The sequence below is a fragment of the Acinonyx jubatus genome, chromosome A3 (assembly GCF_027475565.1).
Source record: "Acinonyx jubatus isolate Ajub_Pintada_27869175 chromosome A3, VMU_Ajub_asm_v1.0, whole genome shotgun sequence".
In the NCBI taxonomy this organism is placed as follows: Eukaryota; Metazoa; Chordata; class Mammalia; order Carnivora; family Felidae; genus Acinonyx; species Acinonyx jubatus.
The window spans coordinates 105637647-105664028 of NC_069388.1; the positions used below are offsets into that span (position 1 = coordinate 105637647).

Here is a 26382-nt window from a genome sequence, read left to right on the forward strand (position 1 = left end):
CCAGTACATGGTAAATGGGACCAGGACCAGGTCTTACTCCATAGCTTAGGCTCCTTCCTACTATAACTAGAGACATTATGCAGTCCACAGTAATCAGCACTGGCATCCTTCAGTAACAACAGTGGTTAACCACAGAGTAACATGGAATCAGGTGACCGAATGAACTATGGACAGTGACCTCTGCTTACTAAGGCTCTCAATGCCAAGCAGAACCAATGATTCACATGAACTCAGTGGGAACTGTGGAATACTATGGTCATCATCAAGCTGCCTGTTTACCACTTGAACAGAGACAGGAGACTTCTCTCAAGTCAGTCAACCCTGCACCCCTTATTTTATCAGGCACACGTTGCAGCTTCCACCACAATAATCTGCATGAACCTTTTTATGTGGGGAAATAGACAGGGAGGACCCCCAAAGTGAAAGTACCAAACCCACTTAACATACATAATCTGGTCCACTCCAAGACCATGTTAATGCAAGTCTCAGGAGACAACCAGGTCAGAATACCACTTCTTTGCTCCACACCCAGCTAGTTGGTTTGGGGCTTTTTTCAAGGTCAAGAGTGGGCATGGGGAGGAGTGAATAGAATTGAACAGAATGAATTGAATTGAATTGAATTAGCCCCATCTCAGACAAACCTTTAGAGTTCTTTGAGAGGCTCAAAAGTTGTTGTTGACCTCAAAGATTTAGAACCAGGGATTTGAGAAAATTTCAGCAAACCTCATGAAGCTAGATGTTTAAATAAGGAAGGGGAACCTTGGATCCTCTCTTGAATCTTCATGGACATCATACTGAACAATCATCCCATTATGGGTGTGTTTAACAGTGGAGTATTATCATGTTCTTTTGAGAGCACGGATCAAATTACATTTTGGAAGGCAGATCAAATAGCACTGTTGGTTTGTGTTCATTCTCTCCTCCACTTTGTGTTCCTCAGAAAAATAAACCCCCATTACTTTGCCCTTTTAATTAGAATTAATCTCTTTGAATTTCAAATCTCCCAGGATTTCAAATACAAAACAGGAAAACAATGTCCTGGAGGTACCCTTGCAAAGATATCAAAATGAAAACAGTTATTTGGTAACAAAACAAGGCTGGTTTTCGAGGATCTGTGCATCAGGGCTATTCCATAGGCTATCCGCTATCCGGGAGGTGCCATTGTCCTCACACGGATGAAGAAACAAAGGCTCTGAGTGGTTAGCGGATCGCAGTCTGGTTGGGGGAGCTTTAAAAAATACTGGTGCTCCAGACAAATTAAACAGAAGCTTGGGTGGGGCTAGGAAGCTAGTATTTTTCAAATGTTGCCCTGGTGCTTCTGATTTGCAGTTGGGGATAAAAATGAGTAGAAGCAGGTGTTCCGATGTGCCAACACGAATCCTCTGGAGCTTACTTACCTCTGTTCCCTTCTAAAAATAAGTCACGTCACCATCTCCATTTCTTTTTTACACTCTTTCAGGGAGCTTTTATGGGCAGAAATCTCATTGAAGTGTTCTTCCCTTTTTCTGTTTTTACAATTCCTAACTGGTCATTAATCCATCAGCATCAGTAATTCCTTGACCTCTTGCACTTCACCTGAAAGTCAAATAAGGATTCTTTTGAGATGAACCAATGGAGTGAGTGTGTGAGGCAGTGTGGTTTTCGTATTTACTTGGGTAAATGTCACAACTAAAGACAAAATCTTGTTCAAAGTCCTCAGTGACAGAAGAATTCGCATGTAAATGATTTTCATTTGAATGCTAAAAAAGCAAGACAAAAAGCGCCTAGAAGAGAATAGATGCCTGCCTGCTTGCCTTTCAGTCACTAGTGAGATTAGGGCCTTAAAACTAGAAGAGCTCCAATGCCATTCCATGACTCAGGCTATATGGAATTTTCAAAATAAAGAATCGCTTTGATTTTTGAGAATAATGTTATGCTTTATCGCATTTTTAAATGCACATGATCATAAAGTTAGGCAGTCTTTAAAGGATGTTATAACTCCCTGAAAGTTTAGAATTATCACATTGAGTCAGAATTCCCCACCACTTATTCTCTTAGGATCTGGTGCTACTGGGTTATAAAAATAGCCAATAATGCTGAACACTCATGAGGTCTCAGGCCCTAATCTGCGTGCTGCTCAGGTTAACAGGGTTTCTTTCAAAACCCTCTGAAGTAGGTAAGCTTCTTACCTGGTGAATGGTGGAGCCAGAATTCTACGAATTTAAGTAAATTTCCTTCCTCCTTTGGTCTTTCATAGCATTCATGCTGGAACAAGGTTTAAAAATAATAAGAACATAGCATAATTCAAGAGTTGGAGGGCATTAGAACTGGAGGGGCAGCCCCGGCCCCTCCATTAAACCCACCCAAGTGTGGGTTTGAGTCAAACCACCACTAGACCGGAGGGCATCACTGTTTCCAAGAGAAATTAGCTGCTTCCCCCAAACGGAAACATCTATCCCTCTCAGCAAAGCCCCCCAAACAATGGGTGTTTGGAGCAACAGCCATTTCCCTGGCTCAGAGCCATGGTTCTCAAACCTTGGTATAAAGAAGAATAACGTGAGGCCCTTGTTAAAATGTGTCCTTTCCTAAGACAGCCTGATTAAGTGGGTTGAGGGTGGAGCCCCAGATCTTTGAACCAGGCGCTCCCAGTATTTCCCATGCCAGTGGTATGCAAACTTGATGTAACCACCAAGTTTGCAAAGGTCGTCACTGCCGCCATTTATATACCATGGGTCACGCATATAAATGGCTGGCTGGTCAGAGGGGTTTCAAGTAAATAATTTTGCCAACGTTTATCTATTTTGAAAAGGCAAATGACTCCGGGCGGTGTGGTTTAGTTTCATAAATATTGCCACAATTTGATCAATGGCAATATCTTTGGGTCTAGAGACCTTTCTTCCTAGGATCTTTGAATGTTTCATTTAGGCCATTCTTTAAAATGAGATTAATCGGTTCTAATGAAGATGGGTGCTCATGTACAAACTCCTACAAAAAAGAACACAGCAAAATCATACATATGAATTTAGTATTTTGATGTATTCTGCACACCACCCAAACAGTAAACTTAGGGATAGTCTTAGAGATCTTCTAAATTTTTTATTTTAGATGAAGAAACTAGAACTAAAAAAAAAGTGAAGTGTCTTATCCAACAACGCACATAAGACCTACGATTGTCTCCTTAATGAGCTTCTCTCACTACTATATCATGAAGCTCTGTACCCCCTGGTCTGTCTCTTATATTGTAATTCACAGGTGCTGGGGAAGTAACCATGCCTTGACAAGCAGGCAATTAAAATCACCATCGGTGTCAGTTCCTGAGGCACAAAGTGCTTGAGGGTTGAACAGCTGGCCCCCCAAATAGGCTAAAAGTCAAGAATAAATCGTCTGGGATGAAACCCTTGCTCTAGATAATCAACCTTGTGTGTGACCTACAGGAATATAATAAGTTTCCGTTTTTACAGAAGAGACATTTAAGGCTTGGTCTGTATGTCGCTGTAAAGTTTGCAAGATTCAGGTAACAATTCCTGGAGGAAAGGAGAATGTGCCGACCTATTGTGCACATTTACCAGATGACTTGGCCAAGGTTATACAGAGTCAGGATAGGTCTGCAGAGAACAGTGATGTCCTGACTCTGTGATGTATGGTTTAGTTCCAGCCACACTGTCTCCCGACTGAATCTTCCCTGTTGATTTACAGTCATAGGTACCAGGAGGCAGAACCAAAAGTCTAAGACTATAGGACTAATCCAAAATGCCTCAGAATATAAGGTGAAGTTAAAAGCAACAATTCCTACTAGAAATCTGACCTAAGCTGTATAGGTAGGAAGACACATATATGTAATTATCAACATGTCTTAGTTTGTGCCAATCACATGGGAAACCTGATTCATGTGTTTGTTAAATGGGCCAAGTTCTGAATATGATTACAACCCCTCTGAGACCACAGCGGTAGTTATTTCTTGGATTTTGCTTTGGGGAATGGCATTTGAGTGGCTTTGCCTTGCTCAGCCATAAGCAGGGTATGAGCTTAGTGTCCAGGGTAAGGCTTGGCAGTCTAACGTATGGTGATGCGTTGCTCTTTGCACTAAGCAGCAGAGCAGTGACAGAAGGCAATTTGGGGAGATCCCATCACACTTTATTTGGAAAACAGAGTCGTCTCTGATGGAGGTAAGGTTACTGGTCTGGGTTTGCATGTGTCTCTGTAATTTTTACATAGCTTTTGAATTAAAGCAGATAAAAGGCCTGATGTATAACCCAGGTAAATAAAACCTACGAGACTCAAATAGGCCCCAAACAGGTTTCACTGTTTTGATCAGCTAATTACTTCCACTACTCATCTTGTAGGGAATCCAGAGAAAGGCATTTGAAAAAACAGGAACCTGTTGTTACAAGAACTCCAATTCAGTATTCACAATAGGCTATTGAAAAACAAGGGAGGGAGACATCCCTGCAGACCCAGGGACGTCTTTCAGGCAAAAGGACTGGTCTGGGTGTTCAGGGTCCCTGGGCCCCGGGAATCTTTGATTTTACGCCTCATCGCCTTCTGGCACAGTGGCAGAAGCCTCCAGAAAAGCGTAGGGTTGGAGTGGAGATGGGGCACCCAGGAAGTCCTGTGTGCCATGTGCCACAGGCCAAGGGAGGTCAGCAGGTGTGAGTGCCAGGTCGCCTGCCCCTGCAGCACGGGGAGGGATCATCCCCTACCTTGTTGGGCCCAGCCTAACACAGCCATCTGTTCACCACCAGCTGGTGCCAACAGCCATGTCAGCACAGAACATCTCAAGTGTTCCTCCGAAGCAGCTGAGCCATGAGCTACTTTCCCTTGCCTTCTACTCTTTGCCTTCACTTTCCCCTGCTCAGCCCTCTGTCCTTGAAAGAGAAAAGCAAAACGACTTCATTTTGTGGAGGCTGCAGCTCCTAATAACTCTTAATGATGAAGTGCAAGAGACCATTAAGATCTGCCTCGCTTGGCTTTCACTCGCCAGTCTCCATGATAGTCCTGATGGGGCTGCGGTGTGTGATCTGAATACACAAAGCGGCTCAAATACAGGCGGGTGGCTGAGCAAACCGCCTACCCCTCCTGCAGCCTTTGCTCTGAGACAGGAAAGAGCATTCTGGGATAACCAGTTTCAGAGTTTCTGAGGGGAAGGGACAGGGCCATCTGAAATGAGGAAGGGAAAACTTTAGCCTTTCTGGGAGGGACAGTGCAGGGTGTACGGAGAATGGGCTCTGAAGTTATAACAATTTGGTTTAAAAATCCTTGTTCTACTGACATGTCCAAGAGGTGTTCCCAAACCATAAAATCTTTAAGGCTAAGAAGGTTGAATGAGAATTCGCGTGTAACATGTAGGATAGTGCCTGGTACAGAGCAGGCAGCGTTTGTCTAATTATAAAACTAAGTAAAACCTGCTTTCTACCAGAAAGGTCAAGATTAATGAGATGGGCCCTCCATGTTGACTTCCTTTCAAAAAAGAAAGGGATGCCGCTGGGAACTATCCTCTGAGCAACCTAAATAACCAACTCACCCAGAGTAAAGCACAAAAATCTACAGGTTGATAGAAGCTTGCATGCTTGATGTACCATCCCCCTTGGAGATCTACAGGAGGAGGATGGTGGCAACAGGGTAGCAAAAGAGGGGAGAAAGTGATCCAGATATCCCACAAGTCCATGCCTGCCCAGAGCATCCCAGGAACCTCCAGAGGACCAGAGTAGATGACGCGGCACCTTACGGTAATATCACACCTGCCGTTACCGGCTCTTGCAAATAGGAGTTCAATCTCACAGTTATTCACGTCTTCTATAAGCCTACTGTGCAAGGTATTCTGCCAAGGTAACTGAGAGGGCTTCGATACTAACAAGGGAGCTGAACAGAAAAGAAACCGAGTATCCTGCAAGTTCTGTTTATGTGCTTAAAGAAAGGAGCGATTTCGGATCCTGCCTCAACTTTTAGTAAACTGATCAGCCAGCTTTACCCACATGGTCTTTGCAAAAGAACAAAGAGAGCTACTCTTACTTTCTACCAAGATAGATAAGCATTTTACCTATAGCATTTCAACAGCACCCTGAGGTGGGTGTCACTATCCCCATTTCACAGATTGGAAAATTGAGGCTTGAGAAATTAAGTAATCCACCTGGGGTCACACATTCAGTTGTGACGACAGGATTTGATGGCACAAACATGCCCTATGCTCTACTCATCACAAATATCAGTCACTTGTCCTACTCCTTGTATGGACCACGATTTTCCTATCTTCAGAAGAAGATGCACTCGGGATTACTGGTGAACAAAGCTTTGAGAATGGCCACTGGTACGCATGGCATAGTGAAAGGTACGATGCTGCCTGCAGTGAACAAGTACTTGCAGTGACGGCGGGAAGTCCCAGCGCAAGCCCCGAGATGGCTTCTCCCTTGTTGCGTGATGTTGCACCCATCACTTATCGTCCAGAAGCCCAGTGTCCTCACCTATAAAGTGTGCCCCCTCATAGAATTGTCACAATCAGTGCAGTAATGTAGGTGAGTCGGCTTTCCTATTCCTAAGGCTCTAGGCCAATGCCAGCTATTATTATGGTTCAATTAGCTTCAGTTCCACTGAGGATTTGCTCTTGAATCTTTGGAAAGATCTCCTGATACCTTAGCTTCCTCATCTGTAACCTAGAGCTGTCGATACAGAACCTTTTAGCAATTCCCTCCAATAGCCATTCACAAGCTTTAGTGACCTATAATCTCTTGGGATGTTGTTAAAGCAGATTCCTGGCCCTGGTGATTCTGATGCATGCAGCCCAGCTGGATGGAACCTTGTACCATTCACGCTTGAGGACCCCACGTGATTCTAATGTAGACGGGTCATGATCACTCTGAAAAATGCTGCCCTGCAAACTCAGTTTCACAAAGAACTGTGCTACCTGTGGGCAAAGAAATTGACCCAAGATCATCTGGTAACACAGCCAACACCAAACATTTGACTTCTGATGTCTAGATCCCATTGTTCTGACCACAGGAGGGGAACTCCAGAGAAGAGGAAAACCTCCTCCTGGTCACGAGGTTTCCGTCAGGGGATTTGACCCTAGTACATCGCAGAAGCTTCCAGTACTCCACGGACCTAAAATATTGAGTGTCACTGCCTTTTTTTTCTTCCTCCACAGATACGTTTGCAAGCAAAGTGGCCGCCACCCAGGACCAGTACGCAGATGCATCCATAGGTAACGTCACTGGCAGCAACGCGGTGAACGTCTTCCTGGGAATCGGCGTGGCCTGGTCCATTGCTGCCATCTACCACGCAGCCAACGGGGAACAGTTCAAAGTGTCCCCTGGCACGCTAGCTTTCTCTGTCACTCTCTTCACCATTTTTGCTTTCATCAATGTGGGGGTGCTGCTGTATCGGCGAAGGCCGGAGATCGGAGGTGAGCTGGGTGGGCCCCGGACTGCCAAGCTCCTCACATCCTGCCTCTTCGTGCTCCTATGGCTCTTGTACATTTTCTTCTCCTCCCTGGAGGCCTACTGCCACATAAAAGGCTTCTAAAGGAACAGATATAGTAAATTTATATATATATATACGTATATAAATATATACATAAAATATTATGTATAATGAACAGAGGAAACTGACATTTGTCATGTTCACTTACCTGCTGATGGAACCCAGCTTCAAGAGCATACTCTGTACTAGGGCGGAAGTGAGAAACCATCACCTCTTATTCCCAGGGGGCATCGCCACTTTGAACGAGGCACGGAGGCAGGGGCATCTTTGCAGCTCAGCCTAGAAGGACTGTGTTCTCTCCAGGTTCATAAATCATTAAGTCTTTGATTTGTTTTCTGTTTCCGCTTGTTTTTGGTGGGGGCTGGGAGGTGGCTGACGTTTGACTTTTATTTTGTATTATTTTGTTGGGAGGGTCAAAGTTTCTGTTTCCCTTGCGGGAGGTGATGACCAATCTAAGTGCAAATGGGTTTTTGGTAAAAATTTAAATCGTTACAATTGCCCTCTCTTCCAAACACTTGACAAATTATTTGGGATTCAGAAAGGACATGGGCGCTGAAGAAGAGGCAGGTCTTCGCTCGATCACTAAATTCCGTGCTTCTCTCTGGGACATGAGCAGAGATAAAGCTGCCTCCAAGAAGAAGCATGGGCGCTTGAATGGAGCCAGGAGAAGTGATGGCTCTAGATACAGTCTGACATTTAAAGATATGATGCCTGACAGTCCTGTTTAACAGGTACAGGAATAACGTGCCTAGATTCCCAAGAATGTGCAAAATCATTTATTTCTTATCTCTTCAGGTCTGGACTATGATTAGCAAGGCCCTTATTCTGATTTTCCAGCCTGGCTAACCCCCAGGTCCCCCATCCCAATCCTCCTCCTCCTGCCCACCATCTCTCAGGCAAACAGGAATAACCCCATTCAAAAAAGCACATCATCGTTTTCCATTTGCATCATGTGTGTCCCAGTCCCATGTTCGCTGTTGCCTGGGATCATTTGTCAGCTTTATTTTTGAAAGTATCCATGGCTTGCACAATCCTGTTCCAGTCATGACTGAACATTTGCTCCTTCTTCGTGTGCCTGTTGGGGAATGTTGTCGTGATACCTGTTACACAGTGCATGGATGAAAAACAAAATAAGCGTATCTGTATATAGTAGAGTATAGCGCATACTGTTCTCCCATTCAGCAACGTTGACTGGACATTGAAGATATAAGTGAGTCTCCTTTTCACCTGAGTTGTAACGTTTGTGTTGTGAGTTTGATTTTACTAGGGATAAAAGGAGAAAATGGCTTATTGTTCATGGACTTGCACATTCGTTTCTAAGAAGCAATAACAGTTCATTGGGAAGTTAAAGCTACTGAGAGGACAGCAGGCAAACTACCAACTATCTTCATGGAAAATTAGCCACATGGAATACACCAGAGGCCTCTAAAGAATCACCTCTTGATGATTCAGGAGGGCGAAGGAGAAAGGTGTAGAGCAGTGGCCAGATTCGATGTGCCCAGGCTTTGAGAGCCTCTACCTCCCTGACACCCACCCCTGCCCTGCCCCCAAAGTATTTATTTCACTTCTGCTCTGTCTGGGACAGATGGTAGATAGTGGTTTGTTCATTTTTTTTTTTTTTAATGTAAAAGGCTATTTTGAGCCCTGTTACTTTCAACATCCAGACTCCTCTGATTGTACCTGCACTCAGTTCCTGAGTAGGAATGAAGCCAGGGAGACGAATGGGCCTTTAAAAGTGCATCTTCTGTACTTGTGACTAAGGAGGAAGCAATTTAATGAGATTAGTGCCTCCCAGGAGGATTGCACTGGGAGGTTTTTAACCCTGGAAAAGGAATGGCTCTTTCTATTTCAGAATACCAAAGAGCATGGATAAACCCAACATTCCGAAGTAGTGAGTCTAGTAAGGAGGCAAAATGCAATGACTTTGGTCCTGTCTCAGAGACTTCTCTATAGAGCATCCCAGGCCAGAGACACCACTGGCCCTCTGTATCGATTCAAAGATACTTAAGAGATAAAAGCTGTTCAGAGTTACTTTCTCTTCTTCCACTCATTAATCATGATCACTCATCATTTCATAAACATCCAGTGACTGAATGAATAATTAAATGCTGGTTATTACTCAATATACCAGGTACTGTGCTACTCTTGGGGACTAAACCATGAACAAGACAGCCCAGATCCCTGCCCTCAGTGGGCTCACAGCTAATGTGATTGCTCTCTCGGTGGGTAAAAGTGATCACAGCCATATGAAAACAGTTTTATCTTGCAGGGAAAAAACAATTATAAAACTCTTAACATAAACACACTGAAACTGTACAAATACAATTGTCCAAATATCTAAGATTTTAACTTAAGAGATAAAGCACAGGTTAGGGGAAGCATCCTATGTATCCTTGGCCAATCTTGCAGATCTGTACATCTCCCCATTGTAAGCCAAGAAAGGCAATCATGTTGGTGATCCAGAGGACTGAACGGGTCCAATTAATCCCAGTTTTTATCTTTGTTGGACAACAGTACTTTTCTATGCCCCACACCTCTACTGTTCCTCATATCTCCAGGAGACTCACCCCAGCAGGCCGTGGTCCAAAACTGGTGGCCTCTTTTGGGGGCACATTCTAACCCATTTTTTTTAAGATTTAGTAAATGGAAAGCTAGCCTAGAAACACCAAGTAAATATAGTCAAAGGACATGAGTTGTTTAAATATTAGATTTTTGCAATTTTAGGCATATTTGGAATGTCAATAATCCCGCAGATTTTCACAGAGGACTTTCAGAAATTCTTGCCACTGAATTTTAATTTCAAAGCTTTTTGGTTTGTTTGCTTTTTAAAGTTTCATGTTATAGGGAAAATATGATTCTGATTGTTCAGGGTTGTTAATAATTGTAGTTGTGTAAAATTATTTTATTTTGTGTGTATTGTGCACAGCTTTAGGGGGGAAGTGCACTAATTGTGCTGTTCCTTATAAATGGTACACGTTATTGGCACAAATAAAGTTTCTAATTGTTTCTGACTTAATCACTAGTGATACAGCATATTCTGTATGGAATGTTTTCTCTCATTGTCATCTACTTCATTTTTGTTTTCATGTTTTGAAGAAATAAAGACCAAAAAGGTATTATTGTGCAATTGGTATCCTCATCCAAAAGACAGACAATAGATACCCAGTATTCAGATTCTTGCAAATGTCAACCCTTTGGTCATATAGTATTTCCTTTTTAATGTCCCAAGAGAGCACAGTGTCAGAATATGTATCTATCTGATGGTACGGAGATAAATGTTGGATGTTTCTCCATTTCACTAATTTTTTTACATCTTTTAGTACCCTTTACCTGCCTCCTTTCTGCATCCAAGAACATTAACCCATAAACAGTTACACATCCAACCACTTGTTAGAATATTGTAGCTAATAAATCAGTTCTGATAAAACTGGTCCAAGCGATAGTCTTCTGGTATCGATATATTATATTCCTCTTGATCCCTAATAGAACTTCCTTGCATTAATTTCTGACTAATTACATGCTAGTGACTTTGTGTGTCATACAATCAATAATATAGGAAGAGGTGACACCAGAAATAAGCATTTGCAGGGGGAAAAACGTGACCTCTAGTTTGTACTTATTTGCAAGCCCACATAAATTATCAGTGGATTTAGTTCTTACAATAGAATCCACTGTGTTCATGTAAATGATATTCATCTGATAGTCTTTCAAATTTGCTTTAGAATTCCTCATTATGTCCGTATATAATGTGGCACACTTTCACATGTGAAGGAAATAAGGTATAATTTAAGTATTTTCTTGGATCAGCAATTAATGTCTCCCAGTTACCAATCTTTGGTATAACACAAAATGAGCAGCCGATATTTATTTCTTTAAATAACAAAGAGTAATTCAATGACCAGAGTAGTCTTGACTGTTTACCCTTCAAGGAAATGCCTTGGCTCAATGCTTTTCAACCTCTTAGAAGATAATTTTCTTTCAAACATAATGATTCAAGCCTACCACCAGTAAAGATTTGAGAGCTTTGCTTTCTATATAGCACACACATTTTCTTCTTGCTTTTCAAAGAAAAAATTATAAATTTTGCTCTTTTAAACCACTTTGCAGGCATTCTGATAGGTGGATCTCATTTGCAATGAGAATCCCTAACACAGCATCTTTCCCCCAGTGGTCTCAGTTAATAGAAGCACATTGCCTTTTCCACACAGGGAAATTCATTGTTGATTCCACAACCCAGGATCCCTGATACTGATCTGTCAATCTGACTGGTCTGTTCTACGCATATCTGAGAACTTTGTGGAAGGAATTAGAAAAAAATTTCCTCCGGTAGATGATGAAGCCCTCCATTCTCAAACACTGTCAAAACTTTACCTCCTCAAGAATATAAGTCAGCCCCTTTAAGACTTCTTCTAAAAAGCATTTCCTGGCTCATGATGTTGAGTGTCTCTTTTGATTCTGCTTTTCTGTCTCTGATCTTGGGCAGTTGCATTCAGAGCAAGTTTTGCATCTAGTTTCATAACTATATAATGGCCATTTCGTGATTGACAATGCACCACCTTAGATCTCATCCAGACCTACACCTGGCATTCACAGCTTTTGTTACAGTAATCACTTGAAAGCATTCTAGCTATGGGCAAAATTGAGCATTTTAATGGATAAACAAGTGAGTGCACTAGGCAGAAGAGCTTTACACAATCATATTTTTCTTAAAAAGATGCTGTTATGAGTGCATGTATTAGCTTTCCTTCAGATCTACGTACAGATTTTTGTTAATGGACGGCACTTTTACTCTTCTTTTCAATATTATGTTCCTATCACTTCTAGCCATGTTCATGGTCTTCCACCCAGCACATTTAAAGTGTTGTGTGGTCCAAATGGTATTCCACCTACAAGGATGACAAAGGAAGGGGAAACAATTCCAACAGTTAGATATTTCATTTTTGGAGCTTAATCAGGCCATGGTTAATCATCTCCCAAGGCAGAGATGTCTTACCTATAGAAGGAACAACCACTGAGCGTTGGGTCTCCCAAGAGAGAGAGCACTTAAGCTTTCCAGCCCACAAGAACTGGTGAGTAGCTTTCTGTGACTTTTTCCCTGCCTGCCAAGATGTCCCAAAAGATTTCCTCAGAGGCTCTACCAATTTTCAATTTTGCCAAGTTTCCTCTGATTTAATCTCCTAAGGGACATTCAAATCAACAGTCATTGTATATATTATTATTTTGATTTATTTGTAGGAAAGAACATTCCTTCACAACTTCAAAAGGCAATATGACTTTGTAGTTAAAACCACGACTCCTATCTTTACAGGAAGACTTGCTTGCCCAGAATCACCTTATCTGTAATCAGTGCAGGTCTTCACAGCTCCTTGGTCTGCTCACATTCTTTAGAATCAGGCTGTCCTAACCTTTATCAAAGATCCAGAGAGGTGTTCCCTTGGAAATATGCAATCTTAGTCTTTCTTTTCCCTAATTCCAAACCTTTGTATTTCTTCCAAGGCTATTCCCATCATATTTCATCATCGTTAGTACTGCTCACTATTACCTCTCAGCAATAGGGAGAGGCTCATGATAAAGTCCTCTGGGCATGTTTTTCTGAAAGTGAATTTACCATAGGAAGAAACCAATATAATGGCATTCTACTTCGAAAACAATCATTACAATAGGTATCTCTATAAATGTTTGGGACAGATTATACCCTACAGCTATATACTGCAACAGTATTATTGATTTTATTTCCTTTTGAATTTTTCATTCTTCAGTGTCTTCTACCTAGCTTTTTATTCTATCAAAATATGTAGGTATGGATGAGAATTAAGGAGCTCACCCCCAACACACACACACACACACACACACACACACACACACACACTCAACTCTTGTGAAAGTTTCTACAAAAGTGAAGCATGTAAACCTAGAAAACCCTAACGTATAGCTTTCATGCCTCCCCAAAAATTTGAGTGGGTAAAAAAGTTTCTCTGTGGGTATTATATTCCTGGCATGTAAAGGATAGTAAAATTTCACAATAACCAAACACACCAAAAAAGAAATTAGCTAACTTCAGTGTTACTGAATCGATTTTGACAGTTAATGCACAGCCCAGCTCTCCTTATTTGTTGGCTGCAAAGACAGATCTACCTAGCCAAATCCAGGAGTGTACTGGGGGTGACAGGGGAATTAACGTACTGGAATTCCTAGGCAGCCCTCTGTACTGGAAGCTGTTTACCCACCAAGAAGGATCTGGTCCAGAGATTTCCAAAGACTCTCCCCTACATTCCCAAGTTGAAATAACCCACTTAATTTACAGAACTTTTTGTCAGACCCTTCTTGAAGCCACATGGTAGGACAAGAGATAAATTCTCTAGGGAGAGCTTTCTTAAAAATGTGATACTATTTGTTTTGACCTATCTTCTAATATGAAGTTTCCATTCTTTCCAAGTGGAAGGAACAATTCTAATAACCAAATATATAACCACTTTTCAAAATATTTCACTTAAATCAACTGTATAAATATTTAAGATAAAAGTTATATGACCCAGATAGCTAGTTCTGAGAAAAATAGTTTAATGTTCTCTATAGGTACATTTCTCTGCCTTCTTATATTTACCATTACACTTGGAAAAATGCTCCAAAGAAGAAATCTCGAGATTTTACATTCTAATGTTCAATAAGTGAGTAATATGGATAAAATAATGTTTTAGGTGAAAGTTAATTAGTTGTTGACAGAACGTACTTAAAAATGAGAGAATTTAGCACGAATAAAATGTATGAGGTAAGATTTCATCACTATTCTTGTCTAAAATATTTGAAAGTCATTAACTTTAAGGAAGATAAATTTCCAGTTTCCCAAAACAGGACAATTTCAGCTTGTATTGTTTTTATATGGAAATCAAAGCTGGGCATACATAACTTCTGGCTTTGGCAACCCCCAAAAAGTATGCAAGTATGCTTTGGGCAGCCTTTTCCATATTATTGAGTTATTTTATGGAATACACTGGATCTATACAGGTGTCTCATAAAAATGCCTTCAATAATTTCCCTCTTTTTTGGGGGGAGGGGGAGGGCAGGAAGTTTCTACATTTCAGAATTTGACAATTTATAAAAGGCTGATTTCATTTTGATGTTAACATTTCGGAATTTTAATATTTTAAATAATCATTAGATGGGCTATTGAGCTTGAGTCTAACCCAAATAAACAATAAAGCTCAAACAGACCTATCAGTAGTTGAAAGGCTTCTGAAACACTGGCCTTTTCATGCAAATAAAAGAGTTGTTTTCAATCTTTTTTTCCTACCAAAAGTTGCCATTTCAACCAGTGTAAAAAAAACATTTGAAATGGTGGTTTGAAGATTATTTCGATATGAATCAGACACAATTTCAGCATTAAATCTCCTCTGTCCCATCTCTCCCTAGAGTATAGAGAGATATATATATAAATACAAAAACACACAACGTATGCCAGATAACTTGAACTATGTTTTTGGATGTCTAAGATTACCCTAAAAGCCCGTGTCAGGTTAGTGTTCATTTTTATCAGAATCTTTTATAAATGAGAAAAGGGAGGGGGCGCCTGGGGGGCTCAGTCGCTTATGCGTCCGACTTCGGCTCAGGTCATGATCTCACAGCTTGTGGGTTCAAGCCCCACGTTGGGCTCTGTGCTGACAGCTCAGAGCCTGGAGCCTGCTTCAGATTCTGTGTCTCCCTCTCTCTCTGCCTCTCCCCTGCTCACGCTCTCTCTCTCAAAAATAAAGATTTTTAAAAATTTTTATAAATGAAAACAGGGAGAGAGATACAGAAAGAAATGTTTTCCTGATTCTTTTCTTTTTTTGCTAAAGATGCAAATTCAAAGTTGTTTGAAAGCTGCCTAGAATGTTAATCATATATATCCTTCTAAAAACAGGAGTAGATCTTTAAAAGAAAGAAATTCACTTTTCTTCCCTTCATTTAGCAAGCATTTTTGATAGACAGTCTTTAGGATCGATTAGAGCACCTTTCTGACTTTTCCAATTACCCTCTGTTATTTGGAGGGTGTTGAAAACAGCTCTTGAAAAAAAATTATGCTCATCTAGGTCAAATCCTGAGGGATTAAAAGAATGAGATTTTATATTTTCCCTGGAAACATAGCACTGAGCAGGCAGGCTCCCATACATCACTTGACATTTTCTAGAAATATGTTTTGGCACAATAGGAAAGCATGAATGAGACTCCTACCCAGTTCTGCCACAAAAACCTAATCATCTACAACCATGTAGATCTTCCACTAGCTGTAATTTAACTAAGATATTTTCACTCAAGCAACCGTCAACTTGCACATACGCTGGCTGTGTTGTGACTAGCATTTTCCCTCCAAGATCTTACTAACAGACAAACTAACCATTTCAACCAACCAGTACATGAGATTTCTCCAAGGGGTCCAGTCAGGGTAAGGAGTGGGTACAGAGAGGGGTAGTACTATTGACATCAGGTCACTGGAGCCTATTTAACCAACTGCTTCATTACATACCGGACCTTATTTGGGACACTTATTGTCCCAATATTAGAAATACTGGAAGGACTTTATCTTATTGCTATTTCAACAAAATTTTTGCGGTATTGGATCTAAGCAAAGGATAACATCATGCAAAAACTGAAAGTCATTTTTATTAGCTCTCCTATTGTTACATCTTGTAGGAAAATATTATCTTTGAGTTTTAGTCTAAAACTCTTAAGAACAACAAAACTTTTGCTGCCATTAGTAATCCCTTAGGAAATTTGACACTTCGAACCTTCTTAGAGACAGATGATCCTATGGTAAATGTATGCAAGTGGCTTAAAATATTCTTGAAGTTCTCAGGTTGTCTTCACAGATCCTGCATAGATTTACATTTTAAAAAATGAGTATCTTTCTCATCAAAATAGATTGGGAATTTTCCCAACAACTGGTTTCATTTTGTTGAGAAAAAAATCTAGTACCCAAAGAAGCCATGAGCAGTAGGGTTGTATCAACGACTCTGCTTCTATGCCCCTTTTCATACTTTTGACTCAATCTCTATGGCACATCTTTCAGAAACAACTGCAGATGATAAGAGAAAGCTAAAAGGGTTGCACTCACTTTCAAAATGGACTAAATCTGCTTATCACCTTGAAAAAATTAAAATTTAAAACTTTAAATACCCATGGAGATGCTTTTAAATGCCAATTCTGAAGCCAAGATCTCTATGGCAAAGCCTTAAAGAAAACATAATTATTGAGACATAGGATTTAGTAACATCAGTATTCAACACTTGCCATCCACTTATAGTCTCTAGAGGCAAACAAGCAGTTGGGAAGGGGAGACAAATCATTATCAATGTCATAAGTCACGTCACCATTCAAATACTAGGTGGAGTCGGGAACTATACAAGATACATGGGTCCAAACCTAGTCTCGAGCCCAACCCCACCCTTGCTCACCCCCATGATGGATATGGTCTATGAACATTAGAACAATGCCAGGGTATTATTTTCACTTAATATGAATATTACCTATTGCGATTCCTCTCTGCTCTGAGCCAGGCTGTTTTGACTCAGATCTTTAGAGTCGTACTTGTCACCTGCCTGGAGAGTGAACCCATCTTTTCAAACTGGTTTCCATGGACTCAATTTTTAAAAACACTACGAAAGCAGCAGAGCCAAGTGGATTGGACCTAGCAAGGAGTCTACCCTTAAAGGAGTCCAAGCTTGTGTTTTCTTCTTCCTGGCCAATACACTAGCATCCCAACTCTGAAGTCATTCTGTTAGTAAAATGAAAATAATAATTGCTTTGTCGCTGTTAGAAATCATGCCTCTTTAGAGCTTAGTGCTTCCATTAACCAAAACCAGATCCATGGGTGGTAGTATTAGGACTTTACCCAAAGACTGAGTTTTATGTTGTGAACAAACCTGAACTGGTTTGGGTCCCTTTAAAACAACAGACAAGATATGTAATAATATTTGAAAACAATGAAAAGGCTTCAGTACAGGCTTCTGGGTTAAAGAGGAGGGCAGAGCTTGTGACAGGCTCTCTTAATGTTTTGCTCTTCCCTGTAAATTTTTATCTGTCAGGGTTCCCAGTGGAGTATTTCCCCATACTCATTCTGTGGGAGGACACTGACATAATTCCAGAGTCTGCCTTTTATTTCCTAATTCTCCCAGGAGAAACAGCCATTCCTTAGCTCATAATATAAAAGAAAAACAGAAAGAATAGCTGCCTTCTGGTTGATCCAGAAGGTTTTTACAAAAGCACAGACCATTCAGAGTATCTTTAACATGACTGTGACTGTAATCCAATAAAAAGATTTGATATTTCCAACTCCTAATCAAAAGTCAGAAATTGCTTTGACACTAGGATCTTAATGCCACTTTATCTTCCTTGCTGGTCCTCACAAATCAATAAAACTTGAGAGATGCAGAGAGTGTCTGGACAGTGATGATCAGTTAAAATTCAGATCTGGTTACTGAGGCTAGAAAAACATCAAATGGCACATTATTGGAGGAAAAAGAATCAGAAGCTAAACCAAACAGAACAGGAAATTAGTCAATTTAGCAAGTATGTTTTCCAGAACCATTGATGCATGTTGTATGTAGTTAAAACTTAAAAATCTATACAGTCAAGGCTGTGGAACCATTTTTAAATCAAATGGCAGAGTCTATTATATTTTTCAATCCTATAATTCTATAAATCTCAAGCGTTTTGTGCAAAGTATTGTATTAGGCATTCTAAGAGGATATGAAGAATTCAAGACACAGTAATTTCGAGAAAATTAACACTAGCCCTGAATTCAGTCAGGAAGAGGCCACTTGTGGCACTCAAAGTCACCTTCCATTTTGGTTGAGGCATTTTATCAATTTGAGACTGCTTAATGCAGCCATCCTGAAACCTATCAAGAAGCTTTTCTTTAACAGAAATAGAAATACTAAGTCTGTTAACTTCATAGTCTTTCACCAATGAAACAAATGAATTTAGACTCCACTAACAGATCCTGAGTGTACAATGAGCCAAACTCTGTGTGAGGTTGATATACAGTCTTCAACATTTCAAGTTGGGGAAAACTGACTTCAAAGATCATTTGCCTCCCGTTCCTGAATTTTTTTTTTCTATTGAGTGTGGATACTAAATCATCACTGGATTTTCTTCACTCTGCCTGTTGCTCTTCTTGAGGTATCCGGCTATATACATTTCAGTGAGTTACAACTCCAGTTGTCACATTTTAACAGCCAACTAGGAGGGACCTCAGTCCCGACGTCTGAATACACAAGGTCCTCTTCATTTCAACATCAACTAGTCATCAGAGAGGAGACCCGAAGGCTTTCCTCTTTTGAAAATTAGTCTTTGTTTCAGAGGGTTATGAATCTTTGGCTCTCTCTGAACTTGGATTTCCTCATCATTAAAGGAAGGACTTTACCTCTAGCTTGCTTTCCCACAATACATCAAGCCCTATGTGATCTGGTAGTTCCCTGTTATCTACTGGGTATGGGTTGAAGGTGCTTTCCACTGTGAACAAGTTTCCTCCTAATTCTTGATTGCAAGTGTCAAGCCAATAAAACCACATTAAGTCTGATGGGAATTTAAAAGTCTCTTTTGAAATAATTCTTTGTGCACTGCTGGAAAAAAAAAAATGTCCCTTCCCAAACAGGGAGTGAAAAGTTTCTCCCTTTGCGGTAGACCTACAATAGAAAATTTAACAAGATTGGAATGGATTCCACACCAGTGACCTTTGTAAGGCTGAATCCACTCTTTTTCTGAACTTAAAGTGTAAGTTCATACAGTTTCCCATAATAATCCCACTTTTCATTCTTTGTACTTAATGACAATCTTTTAGGAGGAAGACTGAGAGCAGTCATTTTACACCAAAGGGAGTGAATACAAACATGATACGTGTTGACTGGACAACAAGATACTAAGACTGTAAAGGAAGATGAAAAAGGAATTTCATTTATGCTACAGATTCAACTGTCTTTTTAAAAGCCTCCCTTGTTGTGGAGAAAATGACTACTCAAAAAGGTTTCATAAAGACTTAAATCCCACCCCTAGCAATCATCTGGTTTGCCCACAGCCCACATGCTTCATTAGCAATCTGAAATTGCACACAGAGAAAACATAGCAAGAAGCAATAGACATTGCCATGGGGAAGAGAAAAAGCAACAGTGGTGAACTCCGCTTACATAAACAAAGGATGTTTTAGTGGAATAAATGTAAGCTTTCTCTTGAAGGAATCCCAGTTAGTATGTCATTAGAAATGGCAAAACCATTTCAACATCATAAGTCGTATATTCCAGCTTTATTAGCATTGAGGCACAGGGCCAAATTTGTCGGGGGAAAAGTAAACAAATGTTCCCAACACTGTAACAGATCAAGTGATCTTGTGAGCCTGTCGAGAGAAAAAAATTAAAATAGGTAACATTATTTTATAACTATATTAGTAGCTCTGACTTCCACTGAGGGATAAAATTTTATTTTTCCTTCTCATCACTAACTGTTATATAGAGCCGCTGTTCAGTTGCAGTAGGCATGGGATTCTTATATTTTGATAAGTCCCTCACATTGAATTTGACCCCCATTTCATATTTGATCAGGAGATCCTAAATTGGAAAGGTAGGATTTTCTGTCTTTTTTACACAAATCTGCACCAGAAGCATTTTCCAAAGATGACTGCCTTAAGCCATCTAGGTAGCTCTGTCCATCAGTGGTGGGTGCTTGCTGTAAGGCAGAGAGAGCCTGTGAGTAGACTGAGTCCCCCTTCTGCATAGATGGCTGCTCATTCAGACCCTCATGTCTCTTCCTCCTCAAGTCCCTGTACCAATCCAGCCTCCTGAACTGACCCAGCTCCACTTGTCAAACAAACTGCAAATCTCTAAGTGTGCTGACATCTTGTTCAATTCCCCATCAGATGAATTTCTCGGATTTTTCCCTTGATGATCTTGCCCTCTCTGTACTCATGCATATAGGCCCTTAGATTTGATATACTTTAAAGAGGATTTTACCAGAAAAAAAACAATCAACCTTTGTGTTCAGTAAAAAACTATGAAGGAGCTATTATGTTAACCACCCTGAAATAGTAGAGGGAATATCACCTGTGTGATGACGAACTTCATGGTAGGGCTAAAATACTACCCTCAGAAGAGAAACTGTAGAGTTTTCTCCAAAAAGCCTTTTAGAGACTCAAATTTGATGATATGGAAAAACATTCCCTTCAGAGGTCATAGGTTAGAGTTTGGTTACATTTCACTTACAGGTTTGTTGTATAAGCAGATAAGGCACTTAAACTTCAGATCCTTTCTTTAATATTAAATCAGCATCTATCAAATCTGTCCCTTACCTACATTGCAAAAACATCGGGGGGGGGGGGGAAACCCAATACCGACCTTCACGTTCCACATGGAAAAGCTTTGTCCTGGGAGCACAATTAAGGTGATTTGGAAAACTGTAGTGTGTTCTAGAATAAGCTATACAGTGACACTTAACATTTGGTCCCCAACAAAACAGTATCAGCAACAATTTTGAAATTTGTTATTTATACAACTTCTCTGGTTCTACCAGAGACCCCAGCCCAGACCTATGAATCGAATTCTGGAAGTGGACCCAGCAATGTGGGTTTTGACAAGGTCTTGAGGAGGATTCTGGTGCATGTTCAGGTTTGATAGGCCCACCGTCAAACTCTGCATCTTCACAAGAAAAAGCTTAAACGGTAGGTTTCATGTGGGCCCTGTACATTCTGATGTATGGACAGAAATGTTCACTGGAATTAAAATGTAATTTGAAGGAAAATTAATCCTTGCAAATACTCTTTCCTGGCATAACTGAACTTCAGGCAGGCTCTCCACAATCAGCGAGATTTCTAATCAGCTTTTCCTGTTCTTTCAAAAAACCAACAGTCACTCTGCTTTGCTTGACTGGCGCAGGGCCTCTATAATGACCTTGGACCCTTTTAATTGATTAGCTCTGGACCATTTGCCTTAATACTACATCATCGTGTATCAGTACTGAGTTATATTTAATGACACAGTCTGTTGGTTTGAAAACTGAGTATGAATTAAGCCAAAATAACTACTGGTTATGAGTGAGTTTGGGTTTTAGAAGATAGTTTCAAAATCTCAGTATGGCTCATAAAACCTCATAAAAAGCACAGATAACGTAGACATCATCCCAAGTCCCTCTGGAGCACCCTTCCTGGCTCTTGTTTGAATTGGTGCAGAAATGGAGAGTCAGCAAGTGACTTTGCTTATAAAGAGATCTCGGAAAGTAGAACTTAAGATTGTTATTGTGTGTGCATGTTTCCTAAAAATCTAACCTGAAAAGATCATACTTAAAACATCCATATATATTTTGACCCCCTTCCTTTGGGGATCCAGAAAAATAATGCAAAGTGTACAAAAGGAGGCCTTAAAATGGAAGCTCAACCATGATATTCTGGAGAGAAATTCTATAACTGTCACTCATTCCAGGCCTCCCTTAAAGGAGTCAAGTTTGTCAGATATTCTGGAATGACTGCTTTTTTAGAAATTACTGAAAAAGAATAAAGGATAGATCATAATGTGTTCTGCCTGCTTCTCTAAAATCTGTGCTCCTCTCCTGTTGCTGGTCAAAGTTTGAACATCTTAAGTGTCTGTTTTCTGTCTCCAAAAACATTTCCTCATTGGCTCTTTCCCAATCATCCTATGTCTCTTCCGCACCTGATCATCAGAAAGCTCCAGCTCAGCTCAAGCAGTACCTCCTTCCTCTGTCTCCACCATTGTGCACATAGCCATTTGCATATCATTTTACTAAAAGTTAAAGCCTCACTAAGAGGATGCTTCCTAGAATAATCACCAATGTCCAGACACTTTGGTGATGGAAAGTACACCTTGGGGGAGCAGGGGTGGGTGCTGAATCAGATTGCCTGGGATTCACGCAGGTCCAGAGCCTTGACCTTCCTGCAGAACTTGAGTCCACTGTGGTATTTTTACACTCTTAAATCCAAGGCAGAGTTACAGTGGTGGCTTTGCTGTAGCAAATATCCTCCTTGCTGACCTTAGTCCACAACTCATGGTTTATGTTATTGACTCAAGTCCGAAAACCTTTAAACAACCTAGATTAAAAGTTTCTTTCAGAAAGATTAGGAGAAAAAAGTTATATGCGCTAAAGACTCTTATGTGGTACATCAAAAAGACCTTGATATTAGAAGGTAACATAATTGTTTTAATCTTCAATAGCTTTGCCTTTCAGTGCCATTCATGGTGATTTTCATAGGTCCGTGGTGCAATTCAACACTATTCTAATAAGCCATAATAATTGTTGGCACAACTGTTATTACAATGGGGACTTCCCTGGGTTTCATCTATTAATTTTTTGTAGACAGCAGGAAGCTCACACTGAGAAGACATTTGTAGCTTCCTAGACAAGGGCAATGAAAGGAATTAGCATATTGTACATATGGTATATATGCACTGCTCTGTGCCACTGCAAGTATTCTAAAGAGAGACAACTGAGAAGGGAGAATTTAAACGGGAACTAATTTAGAACTTCTCTCTTGCCTTCAGTGGTTACGGACAGCTTTCGTTCCCACTGAGTAAGCCTGGTAAAGACTTTCATAGTAAACTGAACTCATCCTGAGCCAGAATAGGCAATCCATACAAAAAAAAAAAAAAAAAGTGGCAGGTCATTGGGCCAGAAACCACCTCTCCCTAAGAGGTGATCATGAATCCCCTGCACAGGGCAAAAAAGGGAATAACAGCTTATTCCCGTATGCAAAAGTTTCAAGGACCCATTGCAAATAACCTTCAAAGAGAGGGAGAGAGTGGAAAGAAGAGAATAAAAACAGAGAGGAAGAGATCTTACCTTGAAAGATGAAGTAAGCAATCCTAATATTCCTCTAGTTGGTCCTGGAAAATGTTCACATGTCTAAAGTTATTTATAAAAAAACTTCACCGCACTTTGAAATTCCTGAATGGTGGTAGGTCAGTAATGGATTTGGATACTTGAGTTTTTCAGTTTTTATTCTTTAGGCCAATGAATGTAATCTCTAAACTTGCCATTCAGAGTACACGCGCACGCACACGCGCACACACAACCACACGCACACATATTAAGGTATGTGCATCATTACTTATTTTGTAGGAAACACAATGTATAAAAATAAAGAGTCCAGTGGATTCATTCAGTGTGTTTCAGCGATAACATGTAGTGGGGAATATCCTCCTTGCTGACCATATTGTTAAAATTATAATCTTAAGCAACACTCTTAGAAATGCCTGTGTAAAATACCTTCTCTAGTATCAATGAATCAATACATTTTGAATTCAACTTTCAAAAATACGTGCTAAACTTAAACATTTTTGTATCTGTGGTGTTTTCCTATTAACTTATAGTAGTGAACAAGTCACCAGAAACCTGATATTATTAAAAAGGAAAATGGACTAAATGAAAAGTTAAAAATAGAGGTTATTTACAAAGTCTTTTGCCAAAGAGCATTGTTTAATGAAAACGTAATTTCTTTCACTATGAATGTGATTGTAAGAAATGCTTGCCCTATCATTCTCTCTCTTTTGAGAAATCAATGTTTTGTATTCCTAAGGGACAAGAAAAATATTCTTTAAATCAGTGTAATGCACAGACACCTTGGGAATGAAAGGCACAGTAACTTGGATCATCTGCATAATGCTGGATTAGAATTCCAACATTTGATGGTAAATATATCATTCTTTCCTAAATTCTTAGACTGCACTAAGTCACTTCTGGGAATTTCAGTCAATCCTTTTAAATGAAGGCATCAACATTAGTGACAGATCTTATCTAACATGGATGGCATTAAAATGTCCCCTTTCAAGTACCATGAGTGGATGGAAATTACCATCTAATCTTCCCACCTAATCATCTCACACAACTCAGAGGTCTAACAACGTTGCATAGAAGGTTAACAGACTATATGCACCAAGGATACTTCATTTGTGCAGTTAGTAAGAACTAGCCATTTACAAAATATATTCAAATGTTTTGTAAATAAATTTTTTGATTCCTATAGTTTTGTTCAAACTGCTTTTAAAATACTTAGATTTTATTTGAATTTTAAAAATAATCTGTTATAAGTTTGACGTTGCTTTATTGACTCTGTGATTCAATGTACACTCAGCCATATTCCTGTGGGGAAATATCAAGTCTATTGACTTTCTTGGCATGAGCCAGAGATTCATAGTTTCTTTAAGGACTCTAAGTATGGGACAAAACCAAAATTAAATTCTAGTGAAGAAATTAGAAACCTATTGTATAAAATGTATTTTTAAAATCTTAAGATATATGTGATTTACACTGCCTGTTAATCTAGTCTCTTTGTGAAATAACCACAGCATAATATTTGTTAAGACTCTGAAACACCAAATATTTGTGATGTTTGTATAGCACCGTTGTTATAATATGTGATTTCAAATGGTAAGCATCTTTGTTGTAATCATGTGAGCCCACAGAATTCCTGCTGTTATGTACAACCAGCTCTCAGAATTCAGATTTCCTGCAGCTGCTATATCACCAATAAATGAGAATTAATTGTGGAGAAAAAAAAAACTTCGTAAAGAATTGAGTTTATGCTCACTGTGCATTTTCCTAATGAATGAATTCAGAGTTTTATTTTTACCAGAAATGGTCTCTCTCAGTCAGTAAACACAACTGCTGATTTCAACCATACTATCATTTCAATGGTTTCTATACTCTTGATCTAACTACCCAAAACTGGAAGCTTATTGCAAGGTGTACTCTCACAAATGTACAATAAATGACTTTTCCTGCATGCTGCCTGAGATATGTTGTAATTTGAAATGTCTTATAAAAAATTATATATTTCATAACCCAAAATTGAACCGGCAAGATTTCTCATGTGTATAATCAATGGTATGTTAACATAAAAATCAAAAGCACTGTCTGTCATACATATATGTTTTATGTAACATTTAATCTTGTTGAAACTGTAATCTCTGATGTGTTCGCTGACTGAACTAGTCAATTCTGTACAAATCACTGTCTTAGCTGTTTTCCTAATTTTAACCATATTTCCTAATACTTAAATATAAATGTTTGTAAATTAGCCATTCATTTTTTTTAATCAACTTTTATGTATCTTCAGTGTGACTCAGTTAACTAACTGGAACAAAGAAGAATCAAAGCCTTCCTTGTCATAGTCCAGCCCAGGCTCAGGAACATTTCATCTAGGCAAAAATCCATTCACTCATCCAGCAAATATTTATTGACCACCTACTATGAATTAGGCTCTATACCAAGTATCAGGAGAATTCTCAAGAAACAGAGAAATCACAAGCTTCTATCTCCCAGTGAGGAATTTCTGAACTCCCCCTATACCATTCTTCTATAATTTCCATGGAATTAAGAAATTATTTTGTTTCTCTGACATAACAAAGATAGAAATTATCTACACATCTTGGATTAAAATACAGTCCATTCGGCCCAAAGAAAATGCAACTATCACTCACAGAAATAACGTCTTAAAGTCGTATCTAAAAGTTAAAAGAAAACCCAGTTTAAGAGATTTGACCCTAATTCTGAAGAAATGCTTAAAAGGTCTCCCCTTGAAATGTGTATATTGCGTTGGTTTTCAAACACTAAGATTCTTTGCTAACATTCCCTAAAATGATGTTTCTGCAGGAGATCAAGAAATTCTGTGAAAGAGGAGGAAAATGGCTGATGAAGGGATAAATATTTATCCACAGAATATGACTGATACTTATATACATCTAGGATACTTTCTCAATGACAGATTTCATTACATTACCTTATCTGTTTACCAGATATGCACCCATCCACGGACAGCAAAATCCACACCTGAAATGTGGCACATTCTCCTTTTTATTATTCAAGGAGATGCCTCTACTGTCTTTCAAGATAAATTGTTGCTATGACAGAGATAAGGGAGTCTCAGATCCATCCAAGTCAGAAGGCAGGAGATCAGCAATT

The 26382-nt window shown here is 39.6% G+C and overlaps 1 protein-coding gene and 1 long non-coding RNA gene across 63 annotated transcripts in view; one reads left to right on the forward strand and one right to left on the reverse strand.

Moving 5' to 3' along the window:
- Nucleotides 1–20788, forward strand: part of SLC8A1 (solute carrier family 8 member A1) — a 390461-nt gene extending 369673 nt beyond the window's left edge. For all 14 annotated transcript variants that reach the window (XM_027033627.2, XM_027033626.2, XM_053201001.1 and 11 more), the window contains one exon: nucleotides 7118–20788. In XM_027033627.2, coding sequence (XP_026889428.1) covers nucleotides 7118–7494 — 377 coding nt within the window. In that variant the 3' untranslated portion in view covers nucleotides 7495–20788. The remainder of the gene's footprint in view (nucleotides 1–7117) is intronic.
- LOC113592500 (uncharacterized) overlaps nucleotides 1–26382 on the reverse strand; it is a 289937-nt gene that overhangs the window by 95079 nt on the left and 168476 nt on the right. For 47 of the 49 annotated variants that reach the window (XR_008289545.1, XR_008289541.1, XR_008289537.1 and 44 more), the window contains 2 exons: nucleotides 2169–2244; nucleotides 1398–1575 (listed from right to left, as the gene is read on the reverse strand). The exons of 1 other annotated variant lie outside the window; for it this stretch is intronic. This is a non-coding gene — a long non-coding RNA (uncharacterized LOC113592500). Of the gene's footprint in view, nucleotides 1–1397; nucleotides 1576–2168; nucleotides 2245–6016; nucleotides 6320–26382 lie in introns of those variants that run through there. One more of the 49 variants, XR_008289526.1, reaches the window with a different exon arrangement.